Source organism: Callorhinus ursinus, unplaced genomic scaffold (genome assembly GCF_003265705.2).
Source record: "Callorhinus ursinus isolate GAN/ISIS: 27379988/994484 unplaced genomic scaffold, GSC_fseal_2.0 scaffold34, whole genome shotgun sequence".
NCBI lineage: Eukaryota > Metazoa > Chordata > Mammalia > Carnivora > Otariidae > Callorhinus > Callorhinus ursinus.
The window spans coordinates 13152694-13170784 of NW_027397096.1; the positions used below are offsets into that span (position 1 = coordinate 13152694).

Here is an 18091-nt window from a genome sequence, read left to right on the forward strand (position 1 = left end):
TTCTAAAATATGACTTTCTAAACATCTTTATCATATTGAGTACTTTATCTTCTACTGGTTGGCACAAAATATATACTGATATGAGCTTCTCTGAATCATAACAAAGCAAAACTCAAAAAGGAGTAACAAAAAGAAGAAATGACAAAAAGAATCATATCAAAGTGATCAAAATAATCCCTAGCAACTATAACCATAAATTACAGCAAGTGAAAGTAAAAAGGACTGATTTGATGGATTACCTGCCCAAGTTATTTGTTCAAATGCCAAGAAGCAACTTCTGTACCATAAGTGTTTCCATATTTTCTTTTGCTTTCCTTACTCTAGAGAGAAATCTTAGGTGTGCTTACTCATATTATCAATTTATCACCTCATTAAATTCTGCCCCCCCCCAAAATCTATAAAGTATATTTGGAATTACAACTGCAAAAAAGCAATGAAAAACCTTTATTTTGTTCTTGTAAAACTTTATTTCAGTTTAAACAAACAAACAAAAAAGCAAATGTTATTTATGTCGTCAAGGGTTAGGTGGTGGGAGTACGATCGTCCTTCAGAGCTGCTAGCTGGCGAACTCCAAGTGAGAGATGTAATCCAGGTAAAAGACCCTTATTATTCCAGAGTATATTTACCTCCCGAAGAGATCATGAAAATTAGTCAAAAAGATTAGAAAAATTTTACATGGAGTCATATCAGAAAAGATGAGAAAGTGAAGCCTAATACTTTGAGAAATTCTGCTTCCCCTTAATATTCAGAAGAATTAAACCTTAAAGGTCAGGAACAGGTGGTTTATACCATATGTATTAGAAACAATGATATGTACTTTCATCAGTTTCATATGATTATTAGGATTCAAGACGTTATTTAAAATCTAGATGTAGGCCCAAACAGTTAGTCACTGCCAAAAAAATGGAAAATTTTGTTTAGAAGAAACATAATGTTTAGAGGAAACACAAATATATGACTATTTGGGTCTTATAAGTCCAATTTTAATGTCTGCCAAAAAGAAAGGACATGGTAACACTGTTACACCTAAAGATTCCAAACAGAATGTCCCCATTAACAACAGCAACCAAGAAATCTAATTGTCTACAGTTTTTATTTCTGATCAAGTATGAGTTTCAGTTCTTTTTTTTGAGCCTGCCTTCTGTTAATAATGTACAGCTTGTCAGCTAACTATATCACTGATTTCTAAGCTCTCCTCCCACTTACATTTTCTTTCCTTTTAAACGAAGATGTACCTAGAAATAACGAGACAACTCAGCATAGCTGTAATGGCCTTCCATAATTTTGCTTTGCTAATTAGTTGATCTTATTCCAGTGAAGGCTAATATCAAATTTTTCCAATAGTCTTTGATTTTACAATACTTATAATAGAATAATGCATCATATACAGAACTCTTGATCAATAATCTACTTACATCTCATAACCAGTTATCTTTCTAAACAATTTACAAATGTAAAATATGCAATGTTCTTTAAAATAAATATACAATATATAGTTTCTACATTCTCAGACAAGCTTAAAAATGAGGTAATAAAAACTTAAATGATTAAACCTTTACCATTCTGGAAATGGCTTAGGGAAATGATGGCAAACTTGTTTTGTTTTGTTTTTCTTTAGGTCTTTTCATCTTTCAGTGCTTCTGAGTACTTCCTTTTCTATGCTGAAAAATTATGTAAAAAATCCTTAAGCTTTGTTGGATAGTCTGTCATCACCCCAGTTGCTCCCAAATCAAAAGCTCGTTTGTATTCTTGTTCTTCATTCAATACCCAAATATAGACCTGAAAATTAGAAGCATGAGAAGTGTGAGACAAAAGGTTAAAATTTTATAATAGCCTTTATACACTACAATCTCAGCATACTTAGAAACCTTTTAAACCTGTAATTTTAAGAAATCATTGAACCCTTTAAAAATTTTTTTACTTTACCCATTAAATATACACTGTCCCACCCTCTGGCTTCTGGTACTGTCACCTATACATAAGTGGACTCCAGTTACTAAAATGCCAATGCTTTCTTTTTTTTTTTTAAAGATTTTATTTATTTATTCATGAGAGACAGAGAGAGACAGAGAGAGAGAGACAGAGAAAGAGAAAGGCAGAGGGAGAAGCAGGCTCCCAAGGAGCAGGGAGCCCGATGCGGGACTCGATCCCAGGACTCCGGGATCATGACCTGAGCCGAAGGCAGACGCTTAACCATCTGAGCCACCCAGGCGCCCAATGCTTTCTTGTTAAGTGTAAGGCAGAGTTTAAGGTCTTCATATGTGAACCAGTAAAGCAGCAGCATCAGAGCTGGAACCAAATTAAGTTCCTGCCATTTACACTACTGTTAAACTGGTGAGCTATACTGTTTCCAAAATGCATCATTCTGGGCGCCTGGGTGGCTCAGTCGTTGGGCATTTGCCTTCGGCTCATGGTCCCAGGGTCCTGGGATCGAGCTCTACATCAGGCTCCCTGCTCAGTGGGGAGCCTGCTTCTCCCTCTCCCACTCGCCCTGCTTGTGTTCCCTCTCTCGCTGTCTCTGTCTTTCAAATAAATAAATAAAATCTTAAATGCATCATTCTGGAAACTTACCTGAATGCCTCTGGCAGTGAGGTGGTCAAACAAGGCTTTTCTCATTAGTAAGCTGGAAAAGAAAAGCAGGACAGATTTAGATATCTCTTAACTCTAACGAAGGACTCTTAGTCCTTAGTCCTAATTTAGTCCATTTAGAGTTTATAATTCCTAACTGAATTTTTTTTAAAGATTTATTTATTTATTTGAAAGAGAGAGAGAATGAGAGAGAGAGAGAGAGCACATGAGACGAGGGAGGGTCAGAGGGAGAAGCAGACTCCCCGCCGAGCAGGGAGCCCGATGCGGGACTCGATCCCGGGACTCCAGGATCATGACCTGAGCTGAAGACAGTCGCTTAACCAACTGAGCCACCCAGGCGCCCTCCTAACTGAATTTAATCCCAATGCTGTAGCAGCAATAAAGCAATGGCCTGAAGTAATAACTGTGGTGGATGCATTTATGTTCTAACCGCTGGATCTCCTTTCACTGCTGGCTGGCTGTCCACCAGAACCTCCTTTCTATTTCTTCTAACTACATCATCAAGAGACCCAATCTTATTGAAGCCACTCAGTAGACAAGAGGCCTCCTCGATTTCCCTGTCGACACCATAACAAGTGAGAAAGAGCTGGGAAGTCTGTCTAACATTCCAACTTAAAATAAGGCAGTGAACTTGGGCCAAATTCTAGAATATCATAGTTCATTTACATAATGGATTAGTCTTTCATGTGCTATCTTAGAAACCTAATGTCCATTGATTACACTATAAATAGGAAAACTGCAGCTTTTTTTTAAGTGCTAAATAACTGACTTAAAAGTGAACTCTTAGAATATAAATTACTTGAGCATGATGGGAACGAACTATACTGGAAAGTTATACATATTGTTTCTATTCTGTTTATGTCTATTGAAGTAATGAAATGAGAGAAACTAAAAATCATATGCATTTAACACCAATTAAAAATGTATCCTTGAAAACTAGAAATTAAATCAGGAATAGAGGAAAAAAGAATAAACCCTGTGGCACAGAGAAAAGATAAAAAAAAAACTAGTTTTCCAACTCTCTGAAAGAGGAGGTAAGTAATTTAAAAGGTTGCGATTTAGGACTATTATTTAAGCATTCCAGGTTCCATTTTAAAGCAAAATATAGCACAGCAACATTGTGTTAATTTGAGGTAACTCAAATTAAACTCAACATGTCTGAGAAATGAAAGTATTTTCTTTAAAGGAGATGCCCACCCTAAAGGTGGGGCTTCCTGTCTGCTATTAAGTCTTCATGCAGATTTTCGGAGAAATGTGCCACTAGTCAATATACACTTTTACATATCATTGTATTGCTATACACACTTCTTTTTTTTTTTTAAAGATTTTATTTTATTATTTGACAGAGAGAGAGAGAGACAGTGAGAGAGGGAACACAAGCAGGGGGAGTGGGAGAGGAAGAAGCAGGCTTCCCGCCAAGCAGGGAGCCTGATGTGGGGCTCGATCCCAGGAACCCGGGATCATGACCTGAGCCGAAGGCAGACGCTTAACGACTGAGCCACCCAGGCATCCCGCTATACACACTTCTTTCTGCCATGTTTCTGACTGCAGGTTAGTGAAAACAGCAAATAGGTAGAAGGGAATGGTTATACATACCACCACCTCTTCTAACTAGCTAGATAACCCTAAGTTAATCATTTACCTTTGGTTAGGAGGGCACTCAGTTTTCTCCTGAAGCTGGATGAGATTATCTCTCAAGATTCCTCTTAAGGTTTTGTGACTAGTAATTAAAGTAGTTCTAAATGATTCACATACATCCACCCACGGAGTGCGTGCTTATCATCCTTGTTACAAATCACATATAGAAAGCTTGCTCTAAATTATAAACATAGTATTTAATAGATTCAGTTGAAACAGTAACTGGTATATCAAGAAACTAAAATTCTTACGTATCAGAAAGCCAGATGAGAAACTTTTGACTTCTGGACATAGTGTGTGGTTCTTTTAGCCTGAGGCAAAATAAAAATTTGAATCATAAATTAGAAACACAGGAAGGTATCAGTGTGATAAAATGAGTCCAAAAACAAAGTTGCCTTGCACTTAGTATGTGCTCAAAAAATACTTGTAAAAAAAGCCAATTTGGGTTCTCTGGTTTTTTGTTTTGTTTTGGGTTTTTTTTTTAAGATTTTATTTATTTGTTTGACAGAGAGATAACGAGAGCAGGAACACAAGCAGGGGGAGTGGGAGAGGGAGAAGCAGCTTCCCGCTGAGCAGGGAGCCCGATGCAGGGCTCGATCCCAGGACCCTGGGATCATGACCTGAGCCGAAGACAGATGCTTACAGACACTTAACCGACTGAGCCACCCAGGTGCCCCAGGTTCTCTGTTTCTATTGATTTTGAGATGACTTTTTGCTACCACTACTAAAAGGTAAAAAAAATAATGAAAGTTATCTTTCCAGACCCAGGGTGCCTGGGGCTCATGTCTCTTCTTTTTTTTGGTGAAGCTTCTTTCTCTCACTTTGTCTGCTATAACTTAGTATATAGTAGATTTAGTATATGTGCTGCTGAAGTGAGCACTAGTATATAGTGAACTTAAACATACAACCAAACTTTACTACAAATTAAAAGATATGGGGCAAAAATGTGACTAAAAAAACCCTAAAAGCATGTTTTTTCTTCCCCTTTCAATATTTGAAGACCTGGGCCCTGTTCTTTTTTTCCCAGTTTTTATTTAAATTCCAGTTAGTTAACATACAGTGTAATATTAGTTCCAGGTGTACGATATAGTGATTCAACAACTCCATACATCACCCGGTGATCATCACAACAGGTGCACTCCTTAATCCCCATCACCTGTCTCACCCATCCCCCACCCACCTCCCCTCTGGTAACCATCAGTTTGTTCTCAGTAGTTAAGAGTCTGTTTCTTGTTTTTCCTCTCTCGCTTTTCCTTTTGCTCATTTGTTTTGTTTCTTAAATTCCACATATGAGTGAAATCATATGGTATTTGTCTTGTTTTGACTGACTTATTTTAACATTATACTCTCTAGCTCCATCCATGTCATTGCAAAACGCAAGATTTCATTTGTTTTTATGGCTCAGTAATATTCCATTGTGTTTATATATATAAATATATACAAACATACCATACACACACACACTTCTTTATCCATTCATCTATTGATGCACACTTAGGCTGTTTTCCATAACTTGGCTATTGTAAATAATCTGTTATAAACATCCAGGTGCCTATATCCCTTTGAATTAGTATTTTTGTATTCTTTGGGTAAATACCTAGTAGTATGATTGCTGGATTGTAGGATGGTTCTATTTTTACCTTTTTGAGGAAGCTCATTACTGTTTTCTGCAGTGGCTGCACCAGTTTGCATTCCCATCAACAGTGCATGAGGATTCACCCATTTCTCCACATCCTCGCCAACACCTGTTGTTTCTTGAGCTTTTTATTTTAGCCATTCTGACAGGCATGAGGTAATATCTCATCATACTTTTGATTTGCATTTCCCTGAGGAGGAATGATGTTGAGCATCTTTTTATGTGTGCTGGCCATCTGTATATCTTCTTTGGAAAAATGTCTATTCATGTCTTCTGCCCATTCTTAGATTATTCATTTTTGGGGTACTGAGTTTTATAAGTTCTTTATATATTTGGATACTAACTCTTTAACAGATCTGGCCTTTTGCAAATATCTTCTCTCATTCCGTGGTTTCCTTTTAGTTTTGCTGATTGATTCCTTTTATTTTGATGTAGTCTCAATAGTTTTTGATTTTGTTTTCCTTGCTTCAGGAGACATACCTGGAAAGAAGTTGCTATGACTGATGTCAAAGAAGTTACTGCTTATGTTCTCTTCTATGATTTTTATGGTTTCAGTTCTCACATTTAGGTCTGTAATCCATTTTGAATTTATTCTTTGTGTATGGTGTAAAAAAGTGGTCCAATTTCATCCTTTGGCATGTTGCTGTCCAGTTTTCCCAATGCCATTTGTTGAAGAGACATTGGCTTTTTTTTTCCCCATTGGCTATTTTTTCCTGCTTGGTCAAAGATTAATTGACCATATAATTGTGGGTTCATTTCTGGATTTTCTATTCCGTTCCATTCATCTGTGTGTCTATTTTTGTGCTCGTATCATACTGTTTTGATTACTACAGCTTTGTATTATAACTTGAAGTCCAGAATTGTGATGCCTCCAGCTGTGTTTTTCTTTTTCCAAGGTTGCTTTGGCTATTTTGGGTCTTTTGTGGTTCCATATAAATTTTAGGATTGTTTATTCTAGCTCTGTGAAAAATGCTGTTGGTATTTTGATAGGGATTGCATTAAATGTGTAGATTGCTTTGAGGAGTATAGACATTTTACCAATATCTGTTCTTTCAATCCATGAGCATAGAATGTCTTTCCATTTCTTTGTGTCATCTTCATTTTCTTTTCAGAGTACAGGTCTTTCACCTCTTTGGTTAGATTTATTCCTAGGTATCTTACGGTTTTTGGGACAATTGTAAATGAGAGTGATTCCTTAATTTCTCTTTCTGCTTCCTTATTGGTTTATAGAAATGCAACAGATTTCTGCACACTGATTTTGTATCCTGTGACTGCTGAATTCATGTATCAGTTCTAGCAGTTTTTTGGTGGAGTCTTTTGGGTTTTCTATATATAGTATCATGTCATCTGCAAATAGTGAAACTTTTACTTCTTCCTTGCCTGTCTGGATGCCTTTTATTTCCTTTTGTTGTCTGACTGCTGTGGCTAGGACTTCCAGTACCGTGTTGAATAAAACTGGTGAGAGTGGACATCCCTGTCTTATTCCTGACTATAGAGGAAAAGCTCTGTTTTTCCCCATTGAGGATGATATTAGCTGTGGGTTTTTCTCGATGGCCTTTATTATGTTGAGGGTTTTTATTATGTATGGATGTTGTACTTTGTCTTTTCCCTATGCTTTTTTGCATCTATTGAGATGATCATATGGTTCTTATCCTTTCTTTTATTAATGTGATGATGTAGCACGTTGTTGGATTTGCAAATATGGAGCCTAGGCCCTGTTCTTTTTAATTATCTTTTCTATACTTGACCTTAGGACCTATGCTGAGTTTCTTCAATTTCCTCAGATGCCTGGAGCAGCACAATTACCTGTGTCATTAACTTTGGGTTGTACACATAGCAAATCTCTGGTTAGCCTCTCTCTACTATGAACACTTCTCAGCTTCTAAGTTTAACAGCACGCAGTGATTTCCATTGCCCCTGGAGCCTTACTTCTTGTTTCCTTTCTAATTCATCCTGTCTATACTCTTGGAATAATTCTGAGTCTCCACACTTAAATTCCTTTTTTTTCCTTTCTCTCTGAATTCAGTTTTTATTAGAAGCTCTCTAAATAAAATCCTCTTTTCCTTAGCTGTAGCCCAGGTGGGAAGTACGGCTTGCAACTTCTGTAATCTCAGGGACTTAGTATCTCAAACACTAATTATCTCATTAAACAAATGATTATGTTGTCTTAGGAAGTACCCACTGTCAACCATAAAAAAAAAAAAAATTAAAACACACACAATATTCTAGCTTGTCTTAATCCACAATTACTTTTTAGAGAAAAGATTAATTCTATGAAGTTTGTTCATCTGTCTGTATTTCAGTAATACCTGCTTCTAAAAGAGCACATGGAGATAATCCAGAAAGGACAACAGTCCATGCCAAGCCAGAGGAAGCTTAAGTATTTCAGGAGTAAATGGTCAGGAATCATTTTAATCCAGCAAATGAAAATGGTTTTTTTGTAGGCAAGACGTGATTTCCATCCTGTCTGAGAAATAACTACAAAAACTGCCCATAAATATAATTGGGAATAGATAAAATAAACATGCTCATCATGAAGAAACAAATTGGAAAACAAGCATGAAACATAAATGCTGAATACAAGGGTACCGACCAAATTGTTTTTCTTACCAATATTTCCTAATGACTGCTGCACTAATGTTCAGTTTGATCTTTTAAAGTTCTGTTTGGGGATGAAAAAAGTTTCCATGCAGGTGAGATCACATTTAATTTAAATTTTTTTAAAAGTAATTTCTAGGCCCAACATGGGGCTTGAACTCACAACCCTGAGACTGAGTCGCATGCTCTTCTGACCGGGCCAGCCAGGTGCCCTGAGAATTTGGAGTTTAATGGAATTTCAGCTGCATATTGCGATTGAGGTATAAATAAGTTAGGGAAGTTGGAGGGCAATTGCTATTACATGTTAGAATAAAAGAATTATTAAGCTTCAACAGTTAAGCTCAATTCTTTGTACCCGAATTCTGAGTACACAGGCATAGAAAGTCATTGTTACCTGAAATGGGTCCAGATGAAATACTTATAATCCTATGTTACTCATTTTAGAAAAATGTATCTTAATGATATCAAAAAGTATTATTAATACAGGTCAGTTAATCCAACATGTAAATAACTACAGCAATCTTTTTTTTTTTAAGATTTTATTTTTAAACCCCCAATGTGGGGCTCAAACTTAAAACCCCGAGATCAAGAGTCACACACTCTACCGACTGAGCCAGCCAGGCGTCCCTATAAGCAATCTATTTTTTATCATTTATATTGATATTAATGAGCCTTGATCTTAGTCCCTCTATAATGATAACTGATAAAAACAGAGTCACTTACTTCAGTATGATAGAAGGCATTGGGATTTCAAAAAACTGTTCTCGAATGGGCACAAAGGGCAAGAGGCCAGTGAAGAAAAGGCCAAGAATGAGCAGAACACGTTGTAGACTGAAGAGTATAGGAATATCTGAATTCTAAAAGACACAAGCAATATTATGTTACTTTACAACTGCTCAAATGAAGAGGATTATTTCACATCCTCAAAATTTCCAAGACTGTATCTGGACATTCGTTAAAAGTACTCCCTGAATTATCAATATCCATCTCCAAACCCACCACCAGCCATTTAAAAATGGCTAGTCCTTGCCAAATGGGTCAGGATTTATTGTCGAGCCCTATACTGTTAATTGATGATACTTACTTAAGTATCTCTATTCCCTATTCTCTGGTTGCAACACCACTTCTGTCTGTTGGTGATAGTGCTTATCACTAGAGATTAAAAATACTGAACCTAATGGAATAAGGCAAAGAAATGAAGAAATGAAATATTCAGCAACCTTACTCCTATTTAAAAAATATATAACTAAAGATCGATATATATTCATATATATCCATATACAGATATATAGGTGTTCCAATCTACAGATCTAGTTATGTATTAGTTAAGCAGGATATGATATTGATATGTATAGATAAAATATAAACACTGTTGCAAATATGTCATCTTTCAACTACATTATGCATCAAATATAAATAGGATTTTGTAAGCTAGTCGAAGAATCTAGCCACCATTTTAGATTTCTATTGCAAAATGTGTTCAAGATCCCAAAATGCTTAGAATGCAAGCTTCATATATATATATATGAACTCTTTTCATCTTGTAAAACTGAAATTCTATGCTCAGCAAATGGCCCCTCATATCCCCATCTCCCTAACCCCTCCTATATTTGTATTTAAAACAAACAAATTATGGTACAGTTGATTTTTTTCCTTTTTTTATTTTAAAGATTTTATTTATTTATTTGAGAGGAAGACCACGAGAGCAAGAGAGATCACGGGCAGGAAGGAGGACAGAGGGAGAAGCAGACTCCCCACTGAGCAGGGAGCCCAATGCAGGACTCGATCCCAGGACCCTGGGATCATGACCTGAGCTGAAGGCAGACGCTCAACGGCTTGAGCCACCCAGGTGTCCTAAAGCTGATTTTTTTCTATACAAAAGTAATATATTGAAGAAGTTACACAGAAAAGTAATTTATTTTAAATATTACCTCTAAATTACCCACTTCTTTATTTAAAAAAAAATAGAGTAAATAAGTTTGAGGATTTCTTTTGCCCCTATGTTCACATGACGCTTTGTAACATTTTAGGCTTATTTATATTCAGGTGTTTCAGCTGTAACACAATGTACAAGTCCCTGAAAAACTTGATTTCTGCAAATTCATGCACTAAGAGTAACAGAGCTAATGGGAAAAACAGGGTTCGGGCCGACCCTCAAAACTTACATAACTTTGGACCCAGAGAACTAAAAACAGTAACTGGTACTTCTGGAAAGCCATGCCAGGCTGCCTGGGGTGGGAGAGGGTGGGGTTTGGTATGCTGGCCCACCACTGACGCAACAGCTGGTGCCACTGGGTATCTTCTAAATTAGAACATCTGAAAATCTTGCCACGTACAACATGGATGGACTGAGGGTATTATGCTAATGAAATAAGTCAGACAGAGAAAGACAAATACCATATCATTTCCCTTATATGTGGAATCTAAAAAAACAAAATGATAAACAAACAGAAAGCAGAAACAGACCCATAAATACAGAGAACAAACTGATGGTTGCTAGAGGGGAGGGGAGTGGAGGAATGGGTGAAGGGGAGTGAGAGATACAGGCTTCCAGTCAGGGAATGACTAGGTCATGGGGGTAAAAGGCACAGCATAGGGAACACAGTCAATGGTATTATAATAGTGTTGTATGGTTAACAGCTGGTTGCTACACTTTTGGTGAGCACAGCCTAATGTATAGATTTGTGGAGTCACTAGTATCACATCATGTTTCAAATATACTTGAATAACATAAATAGAATTTATGGAATGGGACCCAGGCATTAGTTTTGTTTTGCTTTTTTTTTAAGACTTTCCAGGTGATTCCAACATACAGCTAGGCTTAAGAACCACTGCATTAAGTAAGAATGAATTAAAAGTCATTATGTGAGCCTAAGGGCCACATGTTTTCCCCTCCCCACTGTGTGCCCCATTTTTCTTTCTTTTTGTTTTTTTAATTTAAATTCAATTAGCCAAGTTATTTTTATATTTTTAGTTTCTAGCATTTGGGAATTAAAGGGCTAATGTAAAATTCTTATAAATCGATAACAATTATATGGCATGTTCATAATATGAATAACAGATATGACTGAGACATTTTTACTATGATGTTTGAAAATTACTGCTGCAGGTTTTGGAGTTTTTAAATTCTAAAATGACAGAAAGCCAGAGGCTTCGAGAAAAGTATGTGAATCAAGGGAAAAGTTCTGTGATTCTGAGTCAGAAGTGGACTTCTTATTTTGAAACAACAGACTCACAAAAAGTTGTAAAAACACAGTCCCATGAACCCTTAACCTAGTTTTCCCAAATGGTAACATTTGATCTAACTGTAGTACAATATCAAAATCAGGACTTGACACTGGTAGATCACTGGGGTTTTTGTTTTCTTTTCTCTTTCTTTCTTTCTCTCTTTCTTTTATTCCTTCCTTCTTCCTTCTTCCTTCCCTTTCCTTTCCTTTCTCCTCTCCCCTCCCCACTTCTCCCCTCCCCTCCCCTCTCCTCTCCTCTCCCCTCCTTTCTTTTTAACGCCTTACCGGCCTGGCATATCACTGCTAATTAGACTATAGATCTTACTCAGTTTTCACCACTTTTAAAATCTGCATTCAAAAAAAAAAAAAATCTGCATTCATTTGTGCATTTGGTTTAGTGCAGTTTTTTTTTTTTAAGATTTTATTTACTTATTTGAAAGAGAGTAAGAGAGGGAGCACAGAGGGAGAGGCAAAGGGAGAAGCAGACTTCCTGCTGAGCAGGGAGCCCAATATGGGGATCAATCCCAGGACCCTGAGATCATGACCTGAGCCAATGGCAAATGCTTAACCAAATGAGTCACCCAGGCGCCCAGGTTTAGTGCAGTTTTAGCACTGTATCAATTCATGTAACCACCACCACAAGTCAAGATACAGAATAGTTCCATCACAGTCAAGAACTCCCTCCCCCTACCTCTTTGTTGTATTTGCCCCCACTCTCTACCCCACCCCCAGTCTCTCTCCCCTGGCAGCCACTTATCTGTTCTTCATGTGTACAGTTTTGAGAACGTTACATAAATGGAATCATACAGTATGTAATCTTTTTGTTTTGTTTTTGGTTTATTTAAAAATTTTTTTTTAAATTCCAGTTAACATATACTGTTATATTAGTTTCAGGTGTACAATATAGAGATTCCAGTATGTAATCTTTTGAGGTTAAATTTTTTCACTAAGCAAAATGTCTTTGAGGATTAGGACAGTTCAGGTTGTTACAGGTGTCAGGAGTTCATTTCCTTTCATGGCTGAATAGTATTACATCATGTGGTTATATCAGTTTGTTCAGAGATCTACCCACTGAAGGGCATTCTGGTGGGAGTTTCCAATATTTTGCTATAATAAATAAAGCTGCTATAAACATTCATATACAGGTTTTTATGTGCACAAGTTTTCATTTTTCTGAGATAAATGCCCAAGAGTGAGACTACTGGTTAATATGGTAAGTGTATGTTTAGCTTGGTAAGAAATCTACCCAACAAATGAAGAAAGTGGCTGTACTATTTTACTTTTCCACCAGCAAGCTGGAGAGATCCAGCTTCTCCTCATCTTCTCCAGCATTTTGCTGTTATCACTATTTTTTATTTTTTAAAAAACATTTGAATAATGTAAAACAACCAGCAGGCCATGAGGCCTCCCGTACAGTCACTTTTAATGACATGTGAAAATACCCTTAGACAATGATTAGTTATGGAAAAGTCTTAGCACTAAATTCTTAGCATCTGAAGCCATTTATCCCAATGATCACTGTCTTCTCCTTGTGTACACAAGCTACCTTGGAATCTCAGAGAGCCTGTGGCACATAAATAAAACTTACTTGCCTTAATGAAGGCTTCAATGGTACTTTTAATTATAATGGTGCCAATTCTGGATCTATGTTTTTGCCTTCTTTGCTAGGAAGAAAGGCCTTCCCAAAAGAAATCTTTGTATTTTGAATTGCTATTTGTGTCACAGTATTTTCTTCTGCACTATCACTTGTATTCTGAGAGAGAGTCTTTAATGCTTAAGGTTTTTTTTTTAGCATTTTGAATTTCATATTCTCCTAGTTATACTTGCTATAGTATATAAGTATATAAATTATAATAGCTATAGTATATAGCTAAACTTGCTTATAGAGGCTTAGCATACCATGTCTAAATATATCCAATTAACTTTTTATAGATATATTTTCTTCAAACAGAAAAATTTCGGTGGGTAGATGCCCCTACTTTTATATACCACCTGGTAACTATGATCTTGGCTTAATTTGATTAATTCTGTTTGGGAGGTAGGGAACAGAGAAGCTTGAGCTATAGAGTTGAAGGACTAAAATCCTTTCCTCAATTTAAAATTACACAAAAATTTCAATAACCTAACAAAAAACAGACATTATAAGACAGGAATCATATCTTGTTTCATAATGTACATAATAAAATGTTGGCAAACAATTAATATTATTAGCATATGAAAATAAGAATTCTGTGAGCCAGCCCACGTACATTATTTCTATTAAATCCATTACCTCTTAGTAAACTTCTGGTTAGGGGCTTCCACCCAGTACTATCTGTCTTTGTATCAAGGCTTTGAAATAAGATACTTTTAAAAATTATTAGTGTGATAACATTTATAGATACACAACAACAGCAAGAAAGATCATTCCGTATCATGTTTGAAGCTTACCTCTCTGTAGCACTTTTCTACAATTTCATAACTGGCGTTACCCCACACCGTTATGTGTTCTCGTCTGTACTGCTTTACCAGCTCTGAAACCTACGTGTGAAAATGCAAAAGTTCATGCATGCGCCTACTGGTAAATCCGCTCACATTACTTCACTTAAAAAATGGATTACAATTGGGGCACCTGGGTGGCTCAGTCAGTTAAGCGTCTGCCTTCAGCTCAGGTCATGATCCCAGGGTCTTGGAATTGAGTTCCGTATCGGGCTCCTTGCTCGGGGGGGGAGCCTGCTTCTCTCTCTGCCCCTCCCCTACACGTTACCCCCACCCCAATAAATAAATAAATAATCTTTAAAAAAATTGATTACAATTGACTTTCTGCCAGTGAGTAATATAAACTCTGGGAAGAACCAATATGTAAATTCAGATTATTTTATAAAATATAAGCAATTACTTACATTTTACCATTCTATGATTTATCTAATAGAAGACAACTATTTAGTCATTTGATATAAACTAACTACAAAAGAAGCAAGTAAATTTGAAGAAGTTAATTATATCGATGCCAGAACAATTGGTTCACAGGAGCTCACTTTTATCCATGACAGCTTGCTCTGGAAATAGGCCTTCCTACAGTAAAGTGATCTCCTCTACCAGGGCATTATTTAAAACAATACTGATCCCTAGAGTGTCATATTTCCTTGAATATTATCAATCTATGAAGTCACCTACTGTAGCCTTATTCAGTTTGTGAAATCCGATACAACATACCCAGAAGAGGGATTGGCTCACGTACCTTCTTTATCAGCACATTGTTGTTGACCTTGATATCGATGTTAATGGGAGTGTTAGGAAAAGCCTCAAAAACTTCCTTTAGTAATGGAATTCGGTTATCTTTTCCTTCACATTGGCATGCTGAGAAAGCAAGATTTTTAAAGGTATTTTTAAAAGATGACTTTCACTTTTTTGAGGATTGGGAGAAAAAAAGATAAAGTATTGTTTTCACAATAGTATGTATTCAAAGAGGACATTTACAAAATGATGAAAAGTAAAGAAAAGGACAATCATCTAAAATCCAACAATTTAGATATAACCATTGTGACCATTTAGTATACTTTCTCTAGTCTTTTTTTCCTATGCATAATTTAATAGTTATAATATAGTGTACCTATAGATCTTAACCTGATCTTTTTACATAAGTAAAAAATAAATATTATATATTAATACACTTAGAATTTTGAATTATGATTTAAAAATATTTTCATTAAACTTTTTGAGATAACTATAGATTCATTTGGAGTTATAAGAAAAATATACAGAGATTTATGCACCTTTTACCCAGATTCCCCGATAACCTCTTTTAAAACTACAGTACAATATCATAACCATGACATTGATATTATTATAATCCACCAATCTTATTCTATAATTATTATTTTAAATGGTTTTAAAATGCTCCATTGAGTAGCTATGCAACAATTTAATTATTTTAATTTAACCATTCCCCCAGAAAGGTAAGAGCTTACCATTCCAAAATATGCCACTTTGGCATAAGGATTTTTTTTTTAAAGATTTATTTATTTATTTGAGAGAGAGAGAATGAGAGAGAGAGAGTACATGAGAGGGGGGAGGGTCAGAGGGAGAAGCAGGCTCCTTTGCTGAGCAGGGAACCCGATGCAGGACTTGATCCCAGGACTCCAGGATCATGACCTGAGCCGAAGGCAGTCACTTAGCCAACTGAGCCACCCAGGCGCCCATAAGGATTATTTTTAACCGAAGGCAACTGAAATGAAGCAGATAAAAAAAAGCACTCTGTTCTTTCCCATTTGCCTAGGAACAAGACTTAAATTTGTACAAAACATAAATCACCAACAACTTTAGACCCTTATCAGCACCACAGAATTCTGCATAACAAACTATTGACTAGCCTTTATCTCCCATTATTCACCCATATATTTACCTTCCCATGATTAGCTACCCTAGAAACTCAAAATCCTTTTTATTTGTCTTGTCAATTCTCTGAAAATGTATTGGATTTTTTTGTTAAGATGCTATATAAACTCAAGTTCTAGCCAGCCTTTAAGTTACTCAACCCTGAGTTTCTCCCATGATACACATATTAATAAATTTCTTTGTTTTTCTCTTGTTAATCTCTCTTTTGTTATAAATCCTTGCTGAGAACCTAGAGGGTAGAAGGAAAAAAAAAAATCCCCTATACTCTACCAGTGGATACGGAGGTTGTTTGGAAAGTTTTACTATGATATCACCACTGAAATTTTCAGAGATTGAGAATATATATATGTTCAGGCAAGGGAAATAAATGCTAATTCAGGAACGTGTTAAAGAATTGTATCAGTGCAGCTACTCAACGAAAGCTGAGTCACAAAAAAACTACCCCCTGCTTGTTTTTTTGTTTTTTTTTTTAAGATTTTATTTATTTGACAGAGACAGAGAGACAGCGAGAGAGGGAACACAAGCAGGGGGAGTGGGAGAGGGAGAAGCAGGCTTCCTGCCGAGCAGGGAGCCCGATGCAGGACTCGATCCCAGCACCCTGGGATCATGACCTGGGCTGAAGGCAGACGCTTAATGACTGAGCCACCCAGGCACCCCTCCCCCCTGCTTGTGTCCCCTCTCTCGCTGTGTCTCTCTCTGTCAAATAAATAAATAAAATCTTTAAAAAAAAAAAAAAAGGAAAAAGAAAAGGCAGCATATAAATGAAAAAAAAAAAAAAGGAAAAATGTGTTACTGTTTTGTCTGTTATGTATTCTATTCCTATTGCCTTTTTACTACTCCTTGTAATGATGGGGCTCTGGATCATTTTGACCAGACTCTCAATCATTTGGCTCTGTCTCCCTGGCCACAAAGAGAGCACATGTACCTTAAGCATAACACTATAACATGAGGAGAGGTCTCCTGAAATCCTCAGCTGAATGCATCATGTATTTTTGATGTTGGCAGAGTCCATCTTTATGTGTAGAAGGTGTGCCTGAAAACAAAGCTAACATAGATGAAACCAGACCAAGAAACAGAGATAGAGACTAATTATTAGTTAAGCAACTGAAATTAGTCACGTCTGAAGGCATAGAACCTCTAGGCTTTTTAGTTAGGAGAACCAAATTTTTTTTTAAGAACCAAATTCTTAAAAAAAATTTCTTTTAAACTATCCTGACATGGATTTCTAGTACTTATAATTGAGTTTTGACTTACTATACACTACCTAATTGAACTGTAAAAATTATGTTAACATACAAAAATTTAGCTTGTTTTACCTACCCAGCACCCTTTCTTCCCTTGGAAAACTGCATCTCCCTTATGCCACACTGTTCTGATTGGGCTCTCAAAAACAGGACCTACGCCCCCTTTATTCTCATGGGCATGCATATGACCTAGGTCTAATCTATTACAATAGCCTATTTTTTTGTCCACAGTGACTATCTCAAGGATGGACACATGACCCATGCTGGGCCAATCAGTGTCTTTCTCTAGAACTTTCCCTTGAAGCTCAAAGGAAGATTGCTTTTTTACCCTTGGGTCAATGTGTGGGCAGGATATAAATGAGTTGTTAGTGATCATGTTCCCTACCACAAGGACAAACTCTATTTACATTGGAAGAAGGTAAGATCCAAGAGAAGCAGAACCACAGAATGACTCAAAAAGAGTCCCCTTTATGCCCTTGGATTCAATAATGTTTAACATCAGATCCACCATTATTATAGACAGTTAATGATAAACTAAATCTGTTGTTTCTTTTTTCCCTTAAGCTAGTGTAAACTCGTTTCTGTTAACAATCTAAAAAGTCTGAACATGATGGTCTAGTCCTGCACTGTTTAAGATGGTAGCCACTAGCCACACAGGGCTATTTAAATTAAAATTAAATAAAACTAAAAATTCAGTCCCTGAGATGGACTAGCCACATTTTAAGTGCTCAACAGTCACATGTGGTTATTGGCTATTATAACTGACACTGCAAATACAGAAC

At 36.4% G+C, this 18091-nt stretch overlaps 1 protein-coding gene across 1 annotated transcript in view; it reads right to left on the reverse strand.

The window, feature by feature from the left end:
- Nucleotides 1–1074: 1074 nt before the first annotated feature.
- GDPD1 (glycerophosphodiester phosphodiesterase domain containing 1) overlaps nt 1075–18091 on the reverse strand; it is a 46813-nt gene continuing 29796 nt past the window's right edge. Inside the window, exons 5-10 of the mRNA XM_025851378.2 lie at nt 14909–15027; nt 14119–14208; nt 9185–9318; nt 4479–4538; nt 2572–2623; nt 1075–1779 (exon numbers count right to left, since the gene is read on the reverse strand). Coding sequence (XP_025707163.1) covers nt 1657–1779; nt 2572–2623; nt 4479–4538; nt 9185–9318; nt 14119–14208; nt 14909–15027 — 578 coding nt within the window. The 3' untranslated portion in view covers nt 1075–1656. The remainder of the gene's footprint in view (nt 1780–2571; nt 2624–4478; nt 4539–9184; nt 9319–14118; nt 14209–14908; nt 15028–18091) is intronic.